At 46.7% G+C, this 25,576-nt stretch overlaps 1 protein-coding gene across 1 annotated transcript in view; it reads right to left on the bottom strand.

Moving 5' to 3' along the window:
* scamp1 (secretory carrier membrane protein 1) overlaps nt 1-12,152 on the bottom strand; it is a 65,197-nt gene extending 53,045 nt beyond the window's left edge. Inside the window, exon 1 of the mRNA XM_069938199.1 lies at nt 11,965-12,152. Coding sequence (XP_069794300.1) covers nt 11,965-12,021 — 57 coding nt within the window. The 5' untranslated portion in view covers nt 12,022-12,152. The remainder of the gene's footprint in view (nt 1-11,964) is intronic.
* Between the last annotated feature and the right edge of the window lie 13,424 nt (nt 12,153-25,576).

The following is a 25,576-nucleotide window of genomic DNA, read 5'->3' as shown; positions in this document are numbered from 1 at the left end:
AAATTTCAAGATGGGATGAAAGGGAAACTGGATCAAATTGGAACAATAGTAGGAACCAAAAGCTGATGATTTGTGATGTTCTTGTGACTGGTAGGATGTTATTTTCAAAGTGGAAAATGCATATTTCCATAGAAAGGAAGTGCAATGCAAAGAAATAGTAAGATATGTGGATGAAAAGAGGGACCTTTAACAAGATAGTATGATAGGTAGAATAGGCAGTTTTTTTTTTAAATTGCTTTAGAAGAAGACAAAGCACAGAGGTTGCACTCTATAGTTCTGGAAGTGTATGCAAGACTTGTTAATGAGATGTACAGTTCTGGTTATGCACTATAGGAAATTGCTTGTACAGGACAGCTATGAAGGATGGATAGGTTGGAGATGATTTATCTGGAACAGAGTCAGCTAAAGGAAGACAACTCAGGTGTAGAAATGCAAGTCATAAATGCAAGGGGGAAAAAAGGCTTTGGCCATATTTTAATTATCACTGGTTACAGGGGTGATACCAGAGGATTAAACAATGCTGAAAATGCGAACTGGCTTAATATGTATTCTACAAGTTCATCTCTCCACAAATGCTATCCCATCTCAGAATAATTTCAAGCATTTTCTGCTTTAATTTTAAAGGCAGGATGAATGAGCTAATTACTGTCCAGTTAGCTCAAGTTCAGTCTTAGCTGCTGCTAAGACTGCTGACTGCACAATGTTCAATTCCATTTGCAATTGCTTAACAAATGCCCCATATGCAACAAAGCTTGGACAACATTCAGGCAGCGCTAATAAATGTGGCAAAGAACACAGCCAATGTGGATTTTCAAGAGTACAGCCACCTAACCACGGCAATGGTAATGCAGTAAATGTCAAATTTTGTCATCAATATTTAATCAATCAATATACAATTATTTGGATAGCCAGAAACTGATTAGGGATAGTCAATGTGGCTTTGTGCATGGTAGGTTGTGTTTAACCAATCTTATAGAGTTTTTCCAGGAGGTTGCCAGGAAAATTGATGAAGCAAAGGCTGTGGATGTTATCTACATAGACTTTAGTAAGGCCTTTGACAAGGCCCCACATGGGAGGTTAGTCAGGAAGGTTCAGACGCTACTCGACAATGGCTGGATGGGAGAAGCCAGAGAGTAGTGGTGGGTGATTGCTTCTCAGACTGGAGGCCTGTGACTAGTGGTGTGCCTCAAGGATCGGTGCTGGGACTATTGTTGCTTGTCATCTATCTCAATGATCTGGATGATAATGTGGTAAACTGGATCAGCAAGTTTGCAGATGACACCAAGATTGGAGCTGTTGTGGACAGTGAAGAAGGTTTCCAAAGCTTGCAGAGGGATCTGGACCAGCTGTAAAAATGGGATGAAAAATGGCAGATGGAATTTAATGCAGTCAAGTGTGAGGTCTTGCATTTTGGAAGGACAATCCAAGAAAGAACGTACAGGTGAATGGCAGGGCACTGAGGAGAGTGGTAGAACAGAGGGACTTGGCAATACAGATACATAATTCCCTGCAAGTGGCATCACAGGTGAATAGGGTTGTGAACAGAGCTTTTGGCACATTGGCCTTCATAAATCAAAGTATTGAGTATTGGAGCTGGGATATAATAGTAAAGTTGTATAAAACATTGGTGAGGTCAAATTTGGAGTATTGTGTGCAGTTTTGGTCATCTAACTACAGAAAGATATCAATAAGATAGAAAGAGTGCGGAGAAGATTTACTCAGGTGTTTCCTGGACTTCAGGAACTGAGTTACAGGGAAAGGATAAATAGGTTAGGACCTTATTCCCTAGAGCGTAGAAGAATGAGGGGAGATTCGATAGAAGTATTTAAAATTATGAGGGGGATAGACAGAGTAAATGCAGATAGGTTTTTTCCACTGAGGGTAGGTGAGATACAAACCAGAGAACATGGGTTAAGAGTGAAAGGGAAAAAATTTAGGGGGAAACACGAGGGGGAACTTCTTCACACAGTGGCGGCAGTATGGAACAAACTGCCAGCAGAGGTGGTGAATGTGGGCTAGATTTTAACATTTAAGAAGAATTTGGACAGGTACATGTGTGGGAAAAGTATGGAGAGCTATGGACTTGGTGCAGGTAAATGGGACTATGCAAAAAAAAAAGTTCAGCATAGACTAGAAGGGCCCTTCTGTGCTGTCGTGTTCTATAGTTCTATTTAGTGAATAACCTTTAATCAGAAACTCAAGTTAACCACCAACAAAAAGTGACTACAAGAGTGGGTCAAAGGCTGGATGTTTTGAGGCAAGTTTCTCTCTGTAAAATACTCAGAGCCTCTCCACCATCTATAAGGCACAAGTCAAAAATATACTCAACTTGCCCAAGAGGACAACTGCACAAAGTGAAGGGAGCTACATTCAGCGGAGACATCAGGGGAAGCTTTTTAAAAAATATATAAACACAGAGAATTTTGGGTGCCTAGAATGTCTCGCCAGGGGTGGTGGTGGAGGCTGAAACATTAGGGGCATTCAAGAGACTCAGAAAGGCATATGGATGAAAGTAAAATAGAGGGTTACCAGGTAGTAAGGGTTTACTATTTATGGCAGGAATATATAGGTCGGCACAACATTGAGGGGCGAAGGGCCTGTATTGTGCTGTAATGCTCTAAGTGTTTTTCAAATAACTTTTGGTTTACATTATTCCAGACAGATCAGTCAATTAACAGGCACCTATTCCACCATTCGCTGGTGCACATTAGGCACAGCATATGTGATCTAAGAAATACAAAGCTACTTTGATAGCATCTCTAATATTCATCACTTCTGCCATCCAATATGACTATGTTTACAGGCATGGGAACACTATACCCACAGGTCCCTCTCAAAGTCATGTACTATCCTATCATGGATAGCTTTCCTCCGTCAATGTCAAGTCTAAATCCTGCAACTCCCTCCCAAGCAGTACTGGGGGAGGGCCTTTAGCACAAGCACTCCAGCAGTGCAAGACAACAGTTCACCACCTTACTGGACAAAAAGGAGAGGCAACAAATGCTGGTGATACCCACCAAAAACAAAAAGAATTTAGCGAAGAACACATTGGCTTGAAATAATTGGCAGATGAATTTCAGGGGAGATGTGTAAAAATTATTTCATGGAAAAGATGATGAGTTAACTGAAAGAATCTTCACATTTAAACACGATTGAATAATTGAAGCGTGAGATCTGCAAGGTTATGGATATTGGAATGCAGGAATACATGAGAAAGTTTTCTCAATTGGTGCTTACAATGGGCTGAATGGTACCCTTCAGCACTGCACGTTTTCCATAAATATGAACCAAATTTCTATGGGTTCATAGTGAGCATTCAACATTTGCAAGCTCACTCAGCACTCTTCAATTTTAGTGACCTAATTCTTTCCTCTATTAAAAGGGGAAAGGGGTGGGATCTTCAAGAAATCAATTTCTGAAGGTACCTTTCAAAATACAGTAAAACCTCGATAGAATGCAGTAGCTGAGGTCCATGATTTCATACCATGTTACAGCCGAGTCGTGGAACAGATGCATACAAGTCATGATTCACGAAGCAGGAAAATAGAATACTGTGACTCAAACCCTATAAGACCTTTAAACGCCACATATTAACAGACACATCTTGTAAATGAGTCAAAAGAGTCCATTTTTGAGTTTGTGGCTGTTAGCATGGCCTCCTAAAATCAATGTTTGGGGTCCACAAACACCCGCGCTATAAGCGATTCCGCAGATTAACGAATCACGTTCTAACGAGGTTGCACTGTATTTAGCTCAGTTTCCAGCTGCAGTGTTTTCAAGGAGGAAAATTGGCTCACTAGTTTTTTTTTCCATTATATTTTCAATTATAAATGCTAATTGCAATAGTGAACCCTAACCTTTTGGAAAGAAAGCCAGATTTGATCCTACTCCATAAAATGTGTACCCTTACAAAAAAAAAACTGATGTCAAGAAAAACTTAAAAAGATTTGGCTAATCTGTACACTCCAGGGGACAGCTAGGAGCTCCAAGTCAACTAACATCTCAAAGTTATTTACACAATGCTGGATAAACTCAGCAGATAAAACATTGTACTGTGGCAGTACGCCATTAGGCAGGCGAACCGGCCCCGCTTGTCATTCACGCGGTGGGGCAGCCAGCCAAAATGACGCCGTCGGGGGTTTCCTCCCAACCTCGGCACCAGGCTGAGAAGCCCGTGCTTGGGGATCCACATGACGCCCCGGTGACGTTGGGGGCCCCCAGCGCGGTTCTCAGCCAGGTCCGGGCTGGGAGTATACCAGCCAGGCAGCCTGCAATAAATCAGTTTTTGTTCATCGAACTCAACCCGTCTGGTTGTGTAATCCTTCAGTTAGCAGTGTAGCCGCCACTACAATTGGTGACCCCGAGAGGTTCAAACATCTTTGAACCCAACATGAACAACCCTTCGATCAACGCTATAGCCATCAAGCTTCCTGACTTCTGGGTTCATGAGCTGGAGACCTGGTTCAGCCACGCAGAGGCTCAGTTTCACCTCCGCCAGATTTCATCAGATATGACCAAGTTTTACCATGTGGTCGCCGCCCTGGACCAGGCCACCGCCAAACGAGTGCTGCACCTCATTCAGCACCCACCCGCGGAAGACAAGTATGGGACCATCAAGCGGATGCTCTCCGGCTCCCTCGGCCTCTCCAGGCGCCAGCGTGCCGCTCAGATGCTGCGCCTCAACGCCTTGGGGGACAGAATTCCAATCGAGTTGATGGACGAGATGCTCGCGCTCATGGACGATCACACCAACTGCCCACTCTTCAATCTCATCTTCCTCGACCATCTACCCGAAGACATCTGGCCATTACTGTCCCAGGAGAACTTAGTCGACCCTAGGAAGGTCGCTCAAAAGGCTCAGGAGCTATGGCTTGAACGATTCCCGGAGGGCTCAGCAGTCCAGCAGGTTACGAGTCACGGGCATGACCACGCCAAGCCTTCCTCTAGCACTGCGGTGGAACACCCGGCCCCTGCAGGAGCCTCAAAGAGCATAGCCAGAAGCAAGTCATCCACTTCAGGATTCTGCTTCTTCCACCAGCGCTGGGGAGCCAAGGCTCGGAAGTGTCGTCAGCCCTGCTCGTTCCAAGGAAACAAGGCCAGCCACTGTTAATAGCTGCGGTGGTTGGCCAAGAACACAGCCTTCTCTTCCTGCGGGACTCAGTCAGCAGCCGACGCTTCCTCGTCGACGCTTGGGCCCAGATCAGCGTCGTCCCGGCTACAGCTATTGAATCCCAGAACCGGCCTCAAGGACCTCCCCTCCGTGCAGCCAATTCGACGGAGATCTGAACGTTTGGAGACAAGACCATCCACTTCCAGATCGGTCAGCGGAAGTTCTTGTGGAGGCTCACCGTTTCGTCCCTTCCAACCGCCATCCTGGATGTCGGCTTCCTCCTCGCCCACGGACTCCTGGTTGACATTAGAGGTTGGTGACTGGTAGATACCCGTACCTTCCAATCCATTCGCCTCAACGCCTCCCGCACAGAGCAGCAGCAGATGGCCATGGTCAGCACACCCAAGGACGAGTTTCAGTCTATCCTGGATGAGTTCCCGCCCCTCCTCAAGCCGCAGTTCTCCGCCATCTCACCACGCCACAGGATGTTTCATTACATCCCCAACCAAGGCCCACCGGCTCCAACTGGATAAGCTCCAGATGGTGAAAGAAGAGTTCTCGCATCTGCAGGAGCTGGGGATCATTCAATACTCCGACAGTCCTTGGGCCTCACTACTCCACCTGGTCCCAAAAGCCTCCGGTGGCTTACGCCCCTGCGGAGATTAATGACTGCTTAACGACGCGACAGTACCTGACCGTTACCCGATCATTTACATCCAGGACTTTACAGCCAACCTGCACGGCGTGAGGATATTCTCCAAGGTCGACCTGGTGCGCGGGTATCACCAAATCCTGGTGGACCCCAATGACATACCCAAAACAGCCATCATCTCCCCTTTCGGCTTGTTCAAGTTCCTACACATGCAGTTCGGGCTCAACAACCCCACCCAGACCTTATGGACACAGTGGGCAGGGATTTGAATTTCGTATTCATTTACCTGGACGACATCCTTGTCACCAGCAGAGACCGGGCACAACACAAGTCTCACCTGCGCACTCTCTTCTCCCGACTGGCCGACTTCGGCCTATCAATCCGGCCAAGTACCATTTCGGGAAAGAGTCCATGCAGTTCCTGGGCCATACCATCACGGCCAAAGGAGCCACACCTGCCACTACGAAGGTCGCTGCAATCAGGGAGTTCCCATGCCTGGACAACCTCAAGGGGCATCAGGAGTTCGCAGGTATGGTCAATTTCTATAATCGCTTCATTCCAGGCGCTGTGTGCATCATGCAGCCGCTCTTCGCCCTCATCGCGGCCAAAGACAAGACACTCGTCTGGACTTCAGAGGCCAGCAGGGCATTCGAAGCCATGAAAGATGCCCTCGCGAAGGTTACCCTGCTCGTCCACCCATGCACCGACCTGCATATGGCGCTCTCCGTCGATGCCTCTGCCTCAGCCGTCGGCGCCATCCTGGAGCAGCAGTTGAACGGACAGTGGAAAACATTGGCATTCTTTAGTCGACTTCTTCGCCCGCCAGAGTGCAAGTACAGCGCTTTCGATCATGAGTTGCTGGGCATGTACCTGGTGGTGCGTCATTTCTGCTATTTCTTGGAGGGGAGGCCTTTCACCATTTTTACCGACCACAATCCCTTCACTCAGTTGCTCGCTATGGCCAGAGATCCCTGGTCGGCCCACCAACAGCGTCACCTGTCTTTTGTGTCAGAGTTCACCACTGACATTTGGCACAAGGTGGGAAAAGACAACGTGGTCACCGATGCACTCTCACGATCGGCCATTTGAGCGCTGACACCCGGCCTTGACTTCGACCAGCTCGCCCGGGACAAGAATTCCAACGAGGAGACGCGGGCCTTCAGGACGGCCATCACGGGCCTGCAGTTCCAGGACCTCCCAACTCCTCACGGTGAGGGCACCGTCCTGTGCAATGTCTCCATGGGCACCCCACGACCAGTGGTTCCCCAGCAGTGGCGCAGGCAAGTCTTCCACCATATCCATGACCTTTCCCACCCTTCTATCAGGTCCACGGTCTGTAGGGTGGCAGAACGTTTTGTCTGTCACGGGCTTCGGAAGCAGATTACGGACTGGGCCAGAACCTGCACCCATTGCCAGCTTTCCAAGGTACACAGGCACACCAGAGCGCCCATACAAGATTTCGAACATGTCCAGGAACGGTTCAGCCGTGGACATCGCCTGACCCTTACCCGTTTCCCAAGGTAACCGTTACCTTTTTCACAGTGGTACACCGCACCACTCGTTGGCCCAAGGCGATCCCGATGCCTCCACGGACTCCTGCTCCCGAGCGCTTTTGAACGGTTGGGTTACCAGGTTCGGTGTCCCGAACCACCTCACCAGTGATTGGGGTGCCCAGTTCACCTCTGCGCTCTGGGCACAGCTCGCCAATAGGCTGGGGATTGAGCTACATCACATCACGGCCTATCACCCACAGGCCAATGGGCTAGTCGAGCGATTGCAACACCACCTTAAGTCGGCACTTATGGCCCGCATCACCTGCCCCAACTGGGTGGACAAGCTGCCTTGCGTGCTCCTGGGCATCCGCTCGACACCCAAAGAAGACCTACAGGCGTCATCAGCCGAGCTGATCTATGGCGCACCGCTAGCCCTATCCAGTGAGTTCATCAACGCACCTCACAACCCCCAGCAGTCACCGCACGGTCTACTTCCCCGCCTCCGGGCCCAGTTGGACACATTCACACCCCCACCACCACCCAGACATGGCACATGGGGCTCTTACATCCCAGCGAGCTGTACTCCACAGAGTACGTTTTTAATCAGGCGGGGCCCGTCCACAGCACCCCTACAGAAACCATACGAAGGGCCGTACAAAGTCGTCCAGCATTAAGGATCCACTTTCACCCTGGACATCGGTGGTAAGAGGGAACAGTTTATGGTGGACAGATTAAAGCCAGCCCACCTCGACCCCACCGAACCAGTAGTTGTGGCCCAACCCGAGAACCGAGGCCGCCCGGCAAAAAAGGACATTGGCGCCGGTTCTGGGGGGGGGGGTCCTGTGCGGCGGTACGGCATCAGGCAGGTAAACCGGCCTCGCTTGTCACGCACGCGGCGGGGCAGCCGGCCAAAATGGCGCCGTCGGGGGTTTCCTCCCGACCTCGGCACTGAACTCAGTAGCCCAAGCTTGGGGACCCACATGACGCCCCGGTGATGTCGGGGCCCCCCAGCGCGGTTCTCAGCCAGGTCTGGGCTGGGAGTATAAGACCAGCTAGACAGCCTGCAATAAATCAGTTTTTGCACACTGAACTCAACCCATCTGGTTGTGTGATCCTTCAGTTAGCAGTGTAGCCGACGCTACAGTACTTTATATAGAAAAGATAAAGATACAGAACCAACATTTCAAGATTCAGCCTTTCATCAAGGTATGAAAAAATGTAGGCAGGCCCCCAAACAAAATGGTGGGGGTAGGGGCAGGAGGAGCAGCACAGCCCCAAAGATAGGAGGTGGATAAGGGAGGGCACACCAGGAGTGCCCTCACCAGGAGTGGTGGCTCTGTGAATGGAGAGGGAAGGGGGTGGAGAGCTGGAGGAAAGACAAAGGGAAAGGAAGGAGAACAGAGAGTAGGCTAGCAGAAACCTGAGAAGTCTATGTTTATGCCATCCGGTTGGCAAGTGTCCAGACAGAAAATTAAGTGTTGCTCCTACAATTTATGGCCATGGACAGATATGTCAGCCTGGGAGCGGGGCACCGAATTGAATTGGTTGGCCACTGGGAAATCCCTGTTACTGATGCAGAGTAAAGGTGCTCAGCGAAGCAATCTCCCAGTCTTCGTCCAGTCCCTCTGATGTAGAGAGGCCACAATGGGAGCATCGGATGCAGTAGATAACTCCTGCAGATATACAAGTGAAGTATTGCTTCACTTGAAAGGACTGTTTGGGACCCTGAATGGTGTTGAAGGAGGAGGTGTGGGTATAAGTCTGGCACTTCTTGCAGCCAAGCGGGCGATTGGTGTGAAGGATGAGTGGACAAGGGAGTCACAGAGGGAGTGGTCCCAACAGAAGGTGAAGAAGGAAAGAAGTATCTGGTGGTGGGATCATGTTATAGGTGGCGGAAATTATGGGGATAATGTGTTGGATGCTGAGGCTAGTAGGATGGTAGGTGGAGACAATGGGATCCTGACAAGAGGGGCCAGAGCACATCAGCAGGAAATGGAGGTGATACTGGTAAGGGCTGAGTTGATATGATGGTGGTAGAGGAGAAGCCATTTTTGTGGAAGGAGGACATTTCAGATGATCTGGACTTGAAGACCTAATCTTGGGATCAGATACAGCAGAGACAAAGAAATTGGGAGAAAAGGCACCAATGGATTGTGAACTGTGTGGCAGTGTCTTCACTCAAGCTATCAGAATTTTAATATCCAGAGCATATCATATTGTAACTTATCTCCACTGTGCATAGTCTAGTTTTTTTTTAATTAATTACTGTAATGTTTGCAATGTTTTATTCACTTTATGAAGCTTTGTGTATGTTGTAGTCTAGTGTAGTTTTTTTGTTTTGTCTTGGGTCATTTTATGTAGCACCATGGTTTGGAGGAATTTTGTCTTTTTTTTACTGTGCACTGCATTTGCAGTTTGATTTAAATGGCAAATAAAGGCTACTTGAACTCTTGCAGGGGACTGGGTATTTAGAAGTGTATTCAAGTTAGTAGTGGGTTCGTAAAATATGTCTGTGGAAATCTTGTCTCCTAATATGGAGACAGAGAGATCAAGAAAGAGGAGAGTGTCACTAGAGATGGACCAAGTGAATTATGGATTGGGGTGGAAGTTGGCAGGACGAAGAGGATGAAGTTGACAAGCTCATCATGGATGCATGAGGCAGCCACGACGTAGTCATCAATATAGCGGAGGAAGAGTTAATGGGGTTTGCTTGTGTGGGCTTGCAGCATGGATTGCTCCACAAAGCTCACAAAGAAGCAGGAATAGCTGGAACCCATGTGATTACTCAATAAAGCCCAAAAAACAGACAGGTTGCTCCACAAGGCATATTTTTTTTAAAATTAGCTTTCCAACAAAATTAAATTTATTATCATAGCTTTATGGAGCTAGGGGAATGCTTGGTGCCGCTTCCCCACTTAGGTTGGGAACAATCAGTTCAGAGACTTGGATAAGACTTTCAATCAAGATCCTACCTATTCTTAGCTTGACAAAGATTACAAGGCCACCATTTACTCAATATTTCCAAAACAGATGATTGTCAAGCAACTATAGATGGAAAAATTTGCTGCTGACAAACTAGATCTTGAGCTTTGTACAATACATCATGGCTTATCCTTTATCTACATCAACATCTTTCCTGTCTTTATTTTCCCGATGCCCAGAAATCTCATGATCTGCTTTGAATGGTCAATGAATGAAAATCAAATACTCGATAGGGATAAAAAATTAGAGATTTCTCATCTTATCAATTTTTTAAAAATTGCTCATTTCCACCTGATTATTTGAAAGAATTCAAAAATAAAAGCATCCTCCTTACATCTATCCTATCAACACCTCTTGCCATTCTTGCTCATTCTGAAGAAAATGGATGCCTGGTGTACTAAATCTCTCTTCATTTGACAGATCTCCCCTGACAGGAACAATCTGCAGAATCTTTGTTGTGATTCCTCTGTAGACATATTTCTACGAGTAGACCAAAACTCCAGATTGAGGCTTAAGCGACCATACGCAATTTGTGAAATTGGGCAGCATACTAGCGCAACGAGAGGAGTTGTAATTCACTAATATGCTGAAGAAACATTCTTTTTGTGAGATATTGGTTTCTCCACATCCCTGGGATTGCAGGTAAATTAATTGGCCATTATAAATTAGAGGCTAGGAGGGAAGTGTTTATGAAAATGAGAAAATAAAAGTGTCTAATTTACATTTGACAGTTGGTATGGCTTTACGGGGCTTGTTTCCATATTGTAGGTCTGGCCATCTTTACTCTGACATTCAATCTTATTGCGACAAAGAGCCCACAGACTATTAACTTTCACCAACTTTGTGCAAAAGCAGGTCTCTTTCAACATCAACATTTCATTGAGTCAGCACATCTGCTATTTTCCACTGAAGTGAACAACTTCCAATTTTTCAACACGCCATCAGAATCAAAAATTAACTAAAAAGTTCTTCAGTGGCTGTAATTCCAAAAGGGGCAATGAAAAACGCCGTACCAAAGCTTAACCAAAGAGATGATCTTCTCTCACACACAGAGGTGAAACGAATTTAAATTTAAATGTGCCCTCCAGTTTTGGTCCTGTGCACCCCTTAGCAACTCAAGTGCTGGGTTACATTCACCTCTGCTGGCCATCGACTTGGCGTCGATTTTTTTTGTTTGATAGCCCTCCTTTTGAGAGTCTCGTGACGTCCTCCCACATTAAAAGCACATTATAAACACATATTGTTATTCATAATTTCACTCTCGACATTTTTGCACCACCGGGATTAAGTGAATGGAGAGTGTCCACAGTAAACGACTCTCATTGGGGCTGATATTTAAATGACCACTGAACAACTCGCCTGGTGCCACAAGTTACGGTGCAAATTGGCGAGAGGCAGACAGATCATAATTCACTCGCTGACACCACGCTCCCCCTCCTCCCTCCCCCACTCCAACCTCCCCCCCTCCCCCTCCCCCTCCCCCTCCCTCCCCCCATCTCACGTCTTGACAGAGCCGTCCCTGGTATTTAACAAAGGTCCCTGGTACTGGCAGCTCCCCCATTCCACAGCCGAGCCGTCCCTCAACCCCCCCACCCCCCCACACCGAACATCTTCATGGCGGGGACCCGTTCTCCTTCCCCGGGATGCCCGGGCCGGCCAGCTCCGACCCGCTGTCACCCCACAGGATCAGAGGCTGATACCCACCCGACGGCGGTGGAGGTGCTTACCTTGAAAGGGTTGTTGAACTCGGGATCCGCGAAGGGATTGCTGTCGAAGTCCGACATGTTCGTGCTTTCCGATGGCTCCCACCGGTCCTCGTTGCTTCTGCCGGCGCCGGTTCACGGATATTCTGGCCCCCACTTCAAACTGCACTCGCCTTGCATGAGAGAATGAGAAAATGGCGGCGCCGGAAGTGACTTCGGGAGCGTCCAGCCGTGTATGGCATTACGTCATCCCTTCCTTCCTGTGGCGGTGGAGTGAGGCCTTTGGCCCAAGTCGGCTCTTCTGTTAAGGCCATTGTGCTCCTGTGGGCCCATGAGTGGGTTGCTGTTCCATTTCTACTGGAGTAATAATGACGGTGGCGAAAGATCCGCAGCCTGACCTGCATTTTCTGTATTCAGATTTATTCTCAGTATCAGAGTGTGTCCAATGACATCACATACAACCCTGAGATTCTTCTTCCTGCTGGCCAGGCAGAATGATCTTTTTTTTTGGTTTGGTCAGGGCGAAACAAAGCACATAACGTGGGGGCGGCATAGTTGGCGGAGCAGTTGGTGCCATGCCTTTACAGCGCCAGTGATCCCCGGGGCTTCAAATCCTGTGCTGTCTGTGATGAGTTGGTCCGTCCTCCCTGGGTTTTCCCCGGGGGCTCCAGTTTCCTCCCACTGTTCAAAGCGTACCGGGGTGGGGGGGGGGTGGGTGGAGGTTAATTGCGTGTTAATTGGATGGCACGGACCCATGGGCTGAAATGGCCTGTTAGGTGCTGGAGGTCTAAAACATAAATTTACACGTAAACAAAGTAATGTAAACAAACTGCAATAGAAAGAGGAAAAAAACTCAATGAAGTGCAAAAGTAGGAGTCTGTGGTACTACCACTAGGTACATTTTATGTATGTACTTCTGGGCTGGCCCATCCCTGAACCTCCCTCCTGGATCTCCCCAGAAAGGCTGTTATACTTCAGTACTTGCCTTAGAACCAGGCCAGCAACATGCAAGGTGTGCTGGCATCTAAAGGTGATTAAAGCCTTTTAATCGCAGGTCCTTGTCTAATGCAATTGATTGGTAGCACAATTTAATCTCCTTTAAGTTTTGGGCCATGGACAAGGTAGCATGGGCGGATAAACTCGACATCGACCCTAAGGATCTAGAGGCCTCGGTCAAATTCGACAAGTGGGTGCACTGCCTCAACACATTGATGTGGCGCAACGACATGTGAAGCGAAGAAGAAAAACTGGATCTGCTCTTCGCTCAGGTCAGCCACTGGGTTTTTCAAACAATTAGAGACTGTCCTGCTTACACTGCTGCAATGGACTTCCTGCAGAAACAGTACCAGGCCCCAATAAACATCATCTATGCCCGATTTCTCCTGGGAAGTGATAAACAAACACCTGGTGAGTCCATTGATGAATACATGTGAGCACTGTTGGAGCTGTGGCGAGCCTGCATCTGCCGAGAAGTCTTGCCAACTGCCCACCTCGAAAGCCTGATAAGTGGCGTGCATGGCTGAATCCAGGTCTGATTACATCAGACAGAGACTGCTTGAAAAGGGCAATCGGAGCCTTCATGAGGTCATAGAATAGGCAAAATCACTCGATACAGCGCAACGGAACGCCAAAGCATTCTTGGGTATTGTGGCCACCACATGGGGAACACGGGCATCACCATCTTGGGATGCGGATCCCACATCACTGCTGCCATCGAGCACCAGAAGTGCTACTTCTATGGACAAGGGAAACATCCCTGGAAGAACTACCCAGCCTGAAACGCAATGTTCTCAGCCTACTGGAAGAAGGGACACTATGCAAAGGTATGTAGGTCCCAACCTTCCACCAGCAGTGCAGCATGCAGCCTCCAGCCCTCGCATCTTGGATCACACCACTTCTGGCTCCACCTTCGACATCACTTCCGGTCATAGGAAATGGGTGGATGGGGCCCTGGGGATAGCAAGTTGGGGCAACACCACTTCCAGTGGTGAAGGACAGCACTGCGTTCATGACCTGGGGGCCCCCATCTTGGTGGGGGCAGCGATTCGGAGAGCGATCAGATGCTGACCTCCATTATCCTCCATCAAGACAGCCCACATCAACTGACCATGATGACTATCAACGTAAACGGCGACACGACAAACTGCTTATTCAACACAGGAAGCACTGAGAGCTTTCATCCACCTGGGTACTGTACAATGCTAATCCCTCATGGTAACCCCAGCACAAAGTAAGTTCTTGACTTCCAAATCTCACTTGGCCGAGATCCACGGCTGCTGCAGCATGACGCTGACTGCAGGGCACTGAGTATAAGAACTTTAAACTCCTGATCATGCGGCAATCATACTGGGACTGGACTTCCATCATTTCCAATGACATTCCAAACCTCCACAGACTGCTGAGGGAATAGAGGCACTGATGTGCCATTAGTTTATTGGGTCCAGAAAAGATCCTCCAAGATAATGATTCCCAAGAACTTAATTTGCTCACTCTCTCCATCTCTGATCCCCCAATGATCACTGGATTGTATGTGTCTGCTTTTCCCTTCCTGAAGTCAACAATGAGCTCACGTCAGATTCCCAGCAAATGTGTTTTGTTTTTTTGAAGTATGTCATGTCTGCATAAAGAGGTCTATTGAGCCAATATGGGTAGAGCTCAGAAATACAAAAGGTATCATCACAATGATGGAATTGTACTGTAGGCCGCCTCATGCCAGCAGGAGATAGAGGAACAGATATGTAGACAAATTATGAAAATTTGGAAAGGCAACCGTTATTAATGGATGGTGACATTAATTTTCCCAACATTGATTGGGTCTTCCTTTGTGCTAGACTAGAGGATGAGATGGGGCAGAATCTTTTTAGGTACACTTAAAGGGTTTCTTGAAACAGCATGTTGATCGTCCAAGCAGGGAAGGAGCCACACAAGACCATGTATTGGAAATGAGCATGGCTAGGTGATCGAGGTTTCAATGAGGGAGTTTTATGGGAACAATTATCACAACTCGAAGTTTTCTGATAATTATGGATAAGGATAAGTGTGGGCTGGGGGTTTGGTATGGTGTGGAATACTAAATTGAGGTAAGGCAAAGTACATCATTATTATGTAGGAGGTGGAGAGAGTTCATTGAAAGCAATGTACTTAGATCAGTCCACATCTTTTATTCTTTGGCTTGGCTTCGCGGACGAAGATTTATGGAGGGGGTAAAAAGTCCACGTCAGCTGCAGGCTCGTTTGTGGCTGACAAGTCCGATGCGGGACAGGCAGACACGATTGCAGCGGTTGCAAGGGAAAATTGGTTGGTTGGGGTTGGGAGTTGGGTTTTTCCTCCTTTGCCTTTTGTCAGTGAGGTGGGCTCTGCGGTCTTCTTCAAAGGAGGTTGCTGCCCGCCAAACTGTGAGGCGCCAAGATGCACGGTTTGAGGCGTTATCAGCCCACTGGCGGTGGTCAATGTGGCAGGCACCAAGAGATTTCTTTAGGCAGTCCTTGTACCTTTTTTTTGGTGCACCTCTGTCACGGTGGCCAGTGGAGAGCTCGCCATATAACACGATCTTGGGAAGGCGATGGTCCTCCATTCTGGAGACGTGACCCATCCAGCGCAGCTGGATCTTCAGCAGCGTGGACTCGATGCTGTCGACCTCTGCCATCTCGAGTACTTCGACGTTAGGGGTGTAAGCGCTCCAATGGATGTTGAGGATGGAGCGGAGACAACGCTGGTGGAAGCGTTCTAGGAGCCGTAGGTGGTGCCGGTAGAGGACCCATGATTCGGAGCCGAACAGGAGTGTGGGTATGACAACGGCTCTGTATACGCTTATCTTTGTGAGGTTTTTCAGTTGGTTGTTTTTCCAGACTCTTTTGTGTAGTCTTCCAAAGGCGCTAAGGCTGTGTTCTCGCACCAACCCTCTTTTCAATCTTCTTCAGCATGATGCTGAACCAAGCCATGAAAGACCCCAACAATGAAGACGCTGTTTACATCCGGTACCGCACGGATGGCAGTCTCTTCAATCTGAGGCGCCTGCAAGCTCACACCAAGACACAAGAGAAACTTGTCCGTGAACTACTCTTTGCAGATGATGCCGCTTTAGTTGCCCATTCAGAGCCAGCTCTTCAGCGCTTGACGTCCTGCTTTGCGGAAACTGCCAAAATGTTTGGCCTGGAAGTCAGCCTGAAGAAAACTGAGGTCCTCCATCAGCCAGCTCCCCACCATGACTACCAGCCCCCCACATCTCCATCGGGCACACAAAACTCAAAACGGTCAACCAGTTTACCTATCTCGGCTGCACCATTTCATCAGATGCAAGGATCGACAATGAGATAGACAACAGACATCTTTTATATGGGAGTCATTTAAAGGCCAGCTGGACAGAAAGATGTAAATATAGTCAAAAAGAAAAAGAAGGTTTAGGAAGCTGAAATCAGATAGGGTTTAAAGAATATACATGTGGTGAAATGCATTCGCATAAATATATGGACTGGCCAGTCCAAACCTCCCTGACCTTCTAACTCCTCTCTTGGCTCCTCCCCAGATTTTCCAATAAAGGCTGTACTGCCTGGTCTTGCTCCCTCTTGCTCCTGTACCTGGAACCTGACCAAGTAGTGTATCAGTAATGCTCAGGTTTTTGGTAATTAAAGCTGTTTAATCACTCCATCATGTCGATATGATTATATGAGCTCCACAATTTAATTACAAAACAAAAGCCATGGAAACTCAGCATACAGGACAAAGCAACAGCAATCGGAAAGGTGCCTTGTCACTCAGCCCACAGATGGTGGAGTTGATCCAGCCACGTGGTGCAGTAGTGGATGCACCCCTGGGGTCTGCATCAACTCTGCAGTGGGTCATGGGAGAAGTTTGCCAGCTGCTACACTCACAATTGAACCCAGGAAACCCAACGCAGACATTACCTTCAAGAGGTGGCTGCATGGGATACAAACATTCATGTGCCGTCTCAACCTAAGGGATGCTGAAGATAAGTACGATCAGGCGTTTTGAATAATTAGACACTGCTGAACGTACAACGAGGCAATGGCCCTGCTGTAGAAGCAGTACAGGACCCCGATGAACCTAATGTACATTAGGTACATGAGGTACAAATTAATGACCCGGCGTCAAGCCCCTGGGGAGCCCTTCGCACAGTTCACATGGGCGATGAGAGCTGTTTAGAGCCTGCAGGTGTATTGCAGTGAGTGCCTCCGAGTATGCCGACGGGCTGATGCAGGATGGACTGCTGACAAATATGCTATCGACTCAGGTCTGTCAAAGACTCCTGGAAAAAGGTAACTGCACTTTGCAAAAAAGTACTGGACTTGAGGGAGGCGATGGAGATTGTGGTGCAAAACTGTGAGGCTTACACCGCCAGCAGTCCAGCGTCCACATGGGGAACGAGGTGCCACTATGTTGGGATATGGCACCGAGGGCAGTGGCGGCCAGGGCCGGCAAGTTCCTGCCCAGCCAGGAACGCGATGTGCTCAAATTACAAAAAAAAGGGCACTATATGAAGGTGTGCCGGGGCAGCCCACTACCAGCAGTGCCACATGCGATCCAAGGGATGAGTCGCCATCTGGGGGGGAGAAATCACCAAGACAACGATCACTAACATCACTTCTGGATTCAGATCAGCAATCGCTAACCACCTCTGGTCCCAGCCATGTGCAAGTACCGGGGGCAGCCATCTTCGGAGGTGCCAAGTCCAACATATTACTGAGAGGAATGCTACACTGGTGACTGAATCGGACCTAACACTGGCCTCTGTGATGCTGGATCAGAACAGGCCTCACCAGCTGGCACGATCCATGATGAACATTGAGGTAAACGATCGCATCATGGGTTGTTTGTTTGACACAGGGAGCACCAAAAGCTTTATCCACCCGGACTTAATAAAGCGCTGTGCACTGAAGGTATCTCTGGAAAAGTGCTGAATATCCCTGGCATCTAAAGCCCAGTCCACAGAGAAAGTACTGTCAGGTAGACTTAAGGGTGCGGGGCAGGGAGTACAAGGATTTTAAAATCATGTTAATGCCCGCTATCACAGTGCAGAATGAGTTCAGCTCAGCCAATGAGAGTAAGCTGGGCAGTATGCGTGGGCTGTCCACTCTTCGAGTCCCTCCGCCTCCCCTATTTGAGCACATCATAGAATTGCAGACCTATAGTCACCAAAAGGAGGAGATCTAGCCTGGAGGACAGACGTTTCATTAAAACCGAAGTCCATAGGCTATTGGCCAAAGGCATCATTGAACCCAGCAACAGCCTCAGGCGAGCTCAGGTGTTGGTGGTAAAAGGTGGGGAGAAGAACCTGATGGTAATAGACTACAGCTAGACTGTGAATAGATTTATGTTACAGGATGCTTACCCCTATCCTGAATCGCCATCGTGGTGAACGAGATAGCCCAATATAGGATCTTCTCCACCATAGACCTTAAGTCAACATTCCATCAGATCCCAACCTGCCCAGAGGATAGGCCCTTCTTGGCTTTTGAAACCGACGGCCGACTGTATCAGTTCTGCGGAGTGCCATTCAGTCTGACGAATGGGGTATCAGTGTTCCAAAGGGAGATGGACGATCACAACCTAAAGGCAACGTTCCCGAATTTGGATAATGCGGCCATGACATGGAGGAACACGATATGAATCTAAGGGAATTCCTCACCACAGTAAAAACCCTAAACCTGACATATAATCAGAAGAAGTGCGTGTTCTACACTTTACGGCTGGCAACACAAGGGTACGTGGTGGAGGGAGGGATCGTGTCCCTGGACCCTGAGAGAATGCGCCCTGAAAAAATGCCTCAGGTTCTTTTCCTATTATGCTCAATGGCTCCCCAATTACACGGACATGACCCAGCATTAGAGCAGACAACAGACTTTCCCCTATCAGTGGAGGCTCGTAAAGCCTTCGAGGGCATCAAGGATGAGATTGCCAAGGTGACGATGCAGGCCATTGATGAATTCATCCCATTCCAAGTGGAAAGTGATACCTCTAATGTTGCCCTCGCAGCCACGCGGAATCAGGCAGGCAGGCCAGTGGCATTTTTCTATAGAACACACCAGGGCCCGAAACTCAGGCACTCGGCAATTGAGAAAGAGGCCCAGGCTCTCGTGCAGGGGTGGCCAAATAGCGGCTCACGAGTCACATACGGCTCTTTGACATATAATATGTGGCTCGCAATATTAGCGTATATGCCATTGTATAGGATGATCAGGTAAACTTCAAATTTTCATCTTAAATTTGGGTCGTCCTATACAAAGTGTGTAAAATTCTTACTTTGACATTAAAGTTGCAACTCCGCTGCATCTTCTTGCTGGCTCCAACATAAACTTGCGCATGACCTGTTAGTTATTTGTGAAGTCTTAGCGCTCCTCTGCGGAATCCATCTGCCCGATCTCAGTGCTGTCGACTCCATGCTGACTTTAAGTGGCCTATCTCTGGAGCCAACAGTGGTTTATTTTACAATCTTCACATAAAATTTAAACCTTTAAATAATAATTTTAATTAAAATATTGTGATTTGCTTTTAACAGCATCCACTGGTCAGCAATAAGTGCCAGATTTTGTTTGGGGGGGGGCTGCCTTTTTGAAAGGATATCACTCATAACCAACATTTTAGGTGGAAATTCCAGAGTCATCCTGTATATTGTCATCCTATACAACAGCATATACAGTAAGGTGGATGAGACAGGAATTGTACCAGCTGCTATTCACAATGGTAGTTTTAGTCAGCATCGTTGCGATCACGTGATTGCGGTTCTCAAATTTCTGAAGTTTATTGTTTAGCCATCCTTGCTATAGTGGAAATTTAAAAAAAAAATAAAAAAAATATAAATAAATAAATAAATAAATAAGTGGAGGCATTATTTAGCTGGTAGACTATTTACCCTGCTGATGGACCAGAGGGCTGTCACATTTATGTTTAACAACAAACAGCGGGGTAAAATAAAAAGTGGTAAAATCATGCGGTGGAGAATTGAACTCTCCATGTACAATTATGAGATCCTATACTGGCCCAGGAAGCTTAATGAGTCACCTGATGTTCTGTCTCAGGGAACATTTGCCAGCGCACAAGCAAATCGTTTCAAGTTCCTGCATGACAAGCTCTGCCACCCCAGGGTCACAAGGCTGTATCACTTTGTGAGGGCTAGAAATTTACCTTACTCAGTTGAGGAGATTCGGGAACTGTCCCATAACTGCTCGGTCTGTGCCAAATGCAAGCCACATTTTTACAGACAGATAAAGCCCAAATTATTATTTTTTTTAAAATTTTTTTATTTTTCACACCATAAATCACATTAGCCATGATACACAACTTTTTCCTTTTCACACATATACAGTGAGATTTTCTCCCCCCCCCCACCTCCCTCTGCCCAACCCACCCCCCAACCCCCCCCCTCCCATCCATTTAAGGTATACAATCTAGTATACATTAAACCAGTCAGACAATGTTGTCACTCAACAAAAATACACCAAAAATTCTACTGCGTCCATTCTTTTCTTTCCTTCTCCTTCCATCAACTTAGGTAATGATTGTCCCCGGTAGGTTTTCGCTATTGTATTTAATGTAAGGCTCCCATATTTGTTCGAATATTTCAATATTATTTCTTAAACTATATGTTATTTTTTCTAATGGAATACATTTATTCATTTCTATATACCATTGTTGTATTTTCAAATTATCTTCCAATTTCCAGGTTGACATAATACATTTTTTTGCTACGGCTAGAGCTATCTTAACAAATCTTTTTTGTGCATCCTCCAAATACTAATTAATATAGCCACTCCTCTTGCTTTTGAATTATACGATGCTGCTGTTACATGTCCTACCCAATCTCTCTTTAATTTCTTATGCTCCAATTCAGTTAAATGTGTTTCTTGCACAAATGCTATATCAATTTTTTCTTTTTTCAGTAAATTTAGCAGTTTCTTCCTTTTAATATGGTTATGTATTCCATTAATATTTAAAGTCATATAGTTCAACGTAGCCATTTTATACTTTGTTTATCTTCCCTTTCCGTTTTTCCATCATTACCTTTCCTCCTTTTCCATTTCTGTTTTCTTATTTTAAACCCTTCATAAGACAACATTCCTAAAACATCAAACATTTTCCTTATTCTCCTATTTAAAACTTCTTTAGCCCCAATCTCCCCTTCCCCTCCTGAGTTGTCCTTTATCCCTTGTCGGACAACCACATCTCCCCTCTCCATTTGGGTTTGCGAATTCACTCGCAAGCGTCAGCTGATTTTGCAGTGACCGCAACTCCTCCCCACCCAGCCCCCCCCAGAAAAGATTTCACTTTTCATATGTAACAAAGGTCACTCTTTTAGTTCCCTCCTTATTCCCTCCATTCCATTTCCTTCCCTTATTAATTCTTGTCTATACTATCTATATTTTCCTCTAAATACGGATACATTCACGTATGCACATTATACATATACACACTTATACCTCTTTACCCACATACATATAAATCGTGGTCATTTTTACTCTCATTACACGTCTTCATCCCTCAGTCTATTTTGTAATTGTTCTGCAAATTTTCGTGCTTCTTCTGGATCCAAGAATAGTCTGTTTTGTTGTTCTGGAATAAATATTTTCAATACCGCTGGATGCTTTAGTATAAATTTATACCCTTTCTTCCATAAAATCGCCTTTGCTGTATTGAACTCCTTTCTCTTCTTTAGGAGTTCAAAACTTATATCTGGATAAATGAAGATTTTTTGCCCTTTGTACTCCAGTGGCTTGTTGCCCTCTCTTACTTTTTCCATTGTCTTCTCCAGTACCTTTTCTCTTGTAGTATATCTTAGGAATTTTACTAAAATAGATCTTGGTTTTTGTTGTGGTTGTGGTTTAAAGGCCAATGCTCTATGTGCCCTTTCTATTTCCATTTCTTGCTGTAGTTCTGGACATCCTAGGATCCTGGGGATCCAATCTTTTATAAACTCTCTCATATTCTTGCCTTCTTCATCTTCCTTAAGGCCCACTATCTTTATGTTATTTCTTCTGTTATAATTTTCCATTATATCTATTTTCTGAGCTAACAGTTCTTGTGTCTCTATAACTTTTTTATTAGATTCCTCTAATTTCTTTTTTAAGTTCTCTACTTCCATTTCTACTGCTGCTTCTCGTTCTTGCACCTTGTCCATTCTTTTTCCCATTTCTGTTAAGGTCATATCTATTTTATTCATTTTCTCTTCTGTGTTGTTTATTCTTCTTCTTAAATCATTAAATTCCTGTGTTTGCCATTCTTTAAATGACTCCATGTATTCTTTAATAAGAGAAAGTATATCTTTTATCTTGCCTTTCCCTTCTTCTTCTATTTCACTGTACTCTTCCTCTTCCTCTTCTTCTTCCTCTGGGTTGGCCATCTGTTGTTTCTTTGTTGCCCTTTTCTTCTCTTCTTTCTTGTTTTCATTGTCTTCTGTGTTCTCTTCTTGCTGCAGGTGTTCTGCAGCTGTCATTGCCGGCTGTGGAGATCGACTCCCCAGCTGGTCACCCCTCCCGTCGGTGTGTTTTTTTTCCTGCGCACCGCGCATGCGCGACTCCTCGCGCATGCGCGGTTGCGCACTTTTACTCGGCTCAACGAGCCATTTTTGTAGTCCACTTTCTACTGACCTGAGGGAGCGGGTTTCTCTCTCCACCGCGGGCCTCTTTGAACAGGTAAGGCCTTCTCCTTCTTCCTCCGTTGTCTTCTCTTCCTCTCTTCTTATCGTTGATTTCGATTTTTCTTTTTTTGTCGCCATCTTCTTTCCACCTTTATACTCACTTTTCTTTAACTTTTATTTCTGTGCCTTTGTGTTTTCCTTTGTTTTTTTTGACTTTTCTGGAGAGGGCTGGAGTTCACCGTCCGGCCACTACTCCATCACGTGACTCCCCCTCCAGCCCAAATGATTAAGGCAACACGTCCCTTCGAACATCTTAGTGTGGATTTCAAAGGTCCCCTCCCATCCAATAACAGGAATCTCAACTTCCTGAATGTAGTGGATGAGTACTCCCAGTTCCAGTTTGTTATCCCTTGTCCGGACATGACTGCAGCCACGGTCATCAAAGCACTCCGGACCATATTCACTATGCTTGGATACCACAGCTGCATACACAGTGACAGGGGATCGAGCAGGCCCAACTGGGATCTGATGCTCTCACAAGCGAAAGCCCTAGCGCTGACTGCTGCAGTCAAGCACGACCAGGGATGCTACTTATGTGGACAGGTACAGCACCCTGTGCCTGATTCCCCATGAAGGACTCAGTATGATCAGCATGCAGTAAGTGAGGGTGAAGGTCTGCTAGGCTGAAGGGAACCTAAAGAGGGCAACCATGTGTGCAACCCCTGAATCATCGCTTGACCTGTGCCTGAGTTCCAAAGTGCCAGCCTCAGCCTCTCCATGCTGCTCACCACCAGCGACTTGCTGCACCTTGTGCTGGGACCTGCCACTGGAAGTGAAGCATCGCGGGAAGCCACGGTAGCCATCTTGCCATGTCTTGTGGTTGACGCCACCTAGTACTTTGCTGGATCAGGCAATACCTAACCAATTGAATAACTTAACGATGGAGGTGAGGATAAATAGACATTTGACTGATTGCTTAGACACTGACTCCACTGAGAGCTTTATAAACTCTGTGACTGCTCTGCAGTTCAACTTAAGAGTGTACCCGATGGACTATCATATTTTCCTAGCTTCACACTTGCACTCTGCGACGATCCGGGGTATTGTATAGTACATCTAACTGTAAAAGGGGAGAATTGTGCAAGTTCCAATTGTATGTACTGATTGATTTGTGTGCTCCTGTGTTGCTGGGCCTGGACTTCCTTTCTCACCTTAAAAGTGTGACCACGAAGTACTCTGGCCCACTTTCTCCAATCATGGTGTGGAACAGAAAGTCCCAAAAGATGGACACCACATTTCGTCTCTCCACCTTAAATATTGATTCATCCCCCCCCCTAATGTTTCTGAACCTGACTCCAGATTGCAAGCCAATAGCTACAAAGAGCAGAGGATACAGTGTGGGGGATTGGGAAATTATTAGAGCTGAGACACACCAGCTGCTCAAAGAAAACATCATTGAACCTAGCCACAGCCCATTGAGAGCCCAGGTGGTAGTCATAAAAGGGGTAGAAAAGACCAGGCAAGTAATTGACTACAGCCAAACAATTAATAATTTCACACTCCTGGACGCGTACCCCCTCCCCGGACATGATAAATGAAATTGCGCAGTATTGGGTCAATTCGACCATCAGTTACTGATCTGTTCCGAGGACTGACCCTATACAGCATTTGAGGCAGATGGATGGCTGTATCAGTCCCAGAGGGTCCATTTTGACATCACTAATAGGGTCTCAGTCTTCCAGAGACAGATGGACAAAATGGTCAATCATTACAGGTTGAAAGCCACCTTCCCTTATCTCAATGTCACCATTTGTAGACATTCTCTGGAAGACCATGATGCCAACCTCCAGAGGTTTCTCCACATAGCCATGGCTCTGAACCTCACATACAACTCCATTAAGTGTGTGTTCCATACAAAATGTCTGGCAATTCTGGGATATGTGGTGGAGAATGGCATCATTGGCCCTGACCCCGATCAAATGAGCCCCCTTTTAGACCTCCCAATCCTGAAGACCATGAAAGCTTTAAGGAGGTGCCTGGGCTTCTTCTCCTACTATGCTCAGTGGGTCCGTCACTACACAGTTAAGGTCCACCCCCTCTTAAAGTTCACCTCTTTCCCATTGTCAGCTGAAGCCCAGGTGGCTTTCGACTATGTTTGGAGCTACATCACAAAGGACACCATGCATACAGTGGTTGGGAATGCACCCTTCCAGGTGGAAAGTGATGCCTCTGCCATAGCTCTGGCCATTACCCTTAACCAGGCGGGCAGGCCAGTTGCCTTTTTATCCCGCACCTACAAGGCTATGAGTGACGGAACCATCTGTGGAGAAAGACGTTCAAGTGGGGGAATGCCATGTGATGACATTGGGTTAGACTGCAAATCCCTATTCATCTCAAAAAGTAAAAAAAATGAGTTAAAAAGATTTTAAAAAAGGAAAAAGTGTTGGAAGACTTGCAAAGTAATTTAAAATGGCACCAACGAAAGAATCAAAACAGTTATAACTACACAAGAAGCTGAACAAGAAAAAGAACAAGATAAGGAAGACAGGCCAACATTGAAGAAGGATCCTGGAGCTGCCTGGAATGCAATGCCCCATCGAGACAAGCAGGAGCTTGGGTGACCTTGGTCAGCAATGTCCAAGGTCTCCCCAGACAATGGCCACCCACTACTAGTGAAGAAGGGAAGGTAACTTTCAACCTGTAATCATTGACCATTTTGTCCATCTGTCTCTGAAAGACTAAGACCCTATTAGTGATGCCAAAAGGGACCCTCTGCAACTGATATAGCCATCCATCTGTTTCAAATGCTGTGTAGGGACAGTCTTCAGAATGGATCAGTAACTGATGATCGAATTGACCCAGTACTGCACAATTTCATTTATCATGTCCGAAATTTGAGGGAGGGGGTACTGGTGACTCCTCGCGCATGCGCAGAGCACAAAAAAAGGAACCAACTTTAAAAAAGACACTGGAGACTTCCAGCTCCAGTGGACAAGAAGTGGAGCAAGAAGATCAAGAACTGCATTTAGAACAATGAACTATGGC

This window comes from Narcine bancroftii, chromosome 1 (assembly GCF_036971445.1).
Source record: "Narcine bancroftii isolate sNarBan1 chromosome 1, sNarBan1.hap1, whole genome shotgun sequence".
NCBI classification, from domain to species: Eukaryota; Metazoa; Chordata; class Chondrichthyes; order Torpediniformes; family Narcinidae; genus Narcine; species Narcine bancroftii.
Note: the sequence above shows the minus strand (reverse complement) of the source record. Positions and strands in the feature narration are given on the sequence as shown.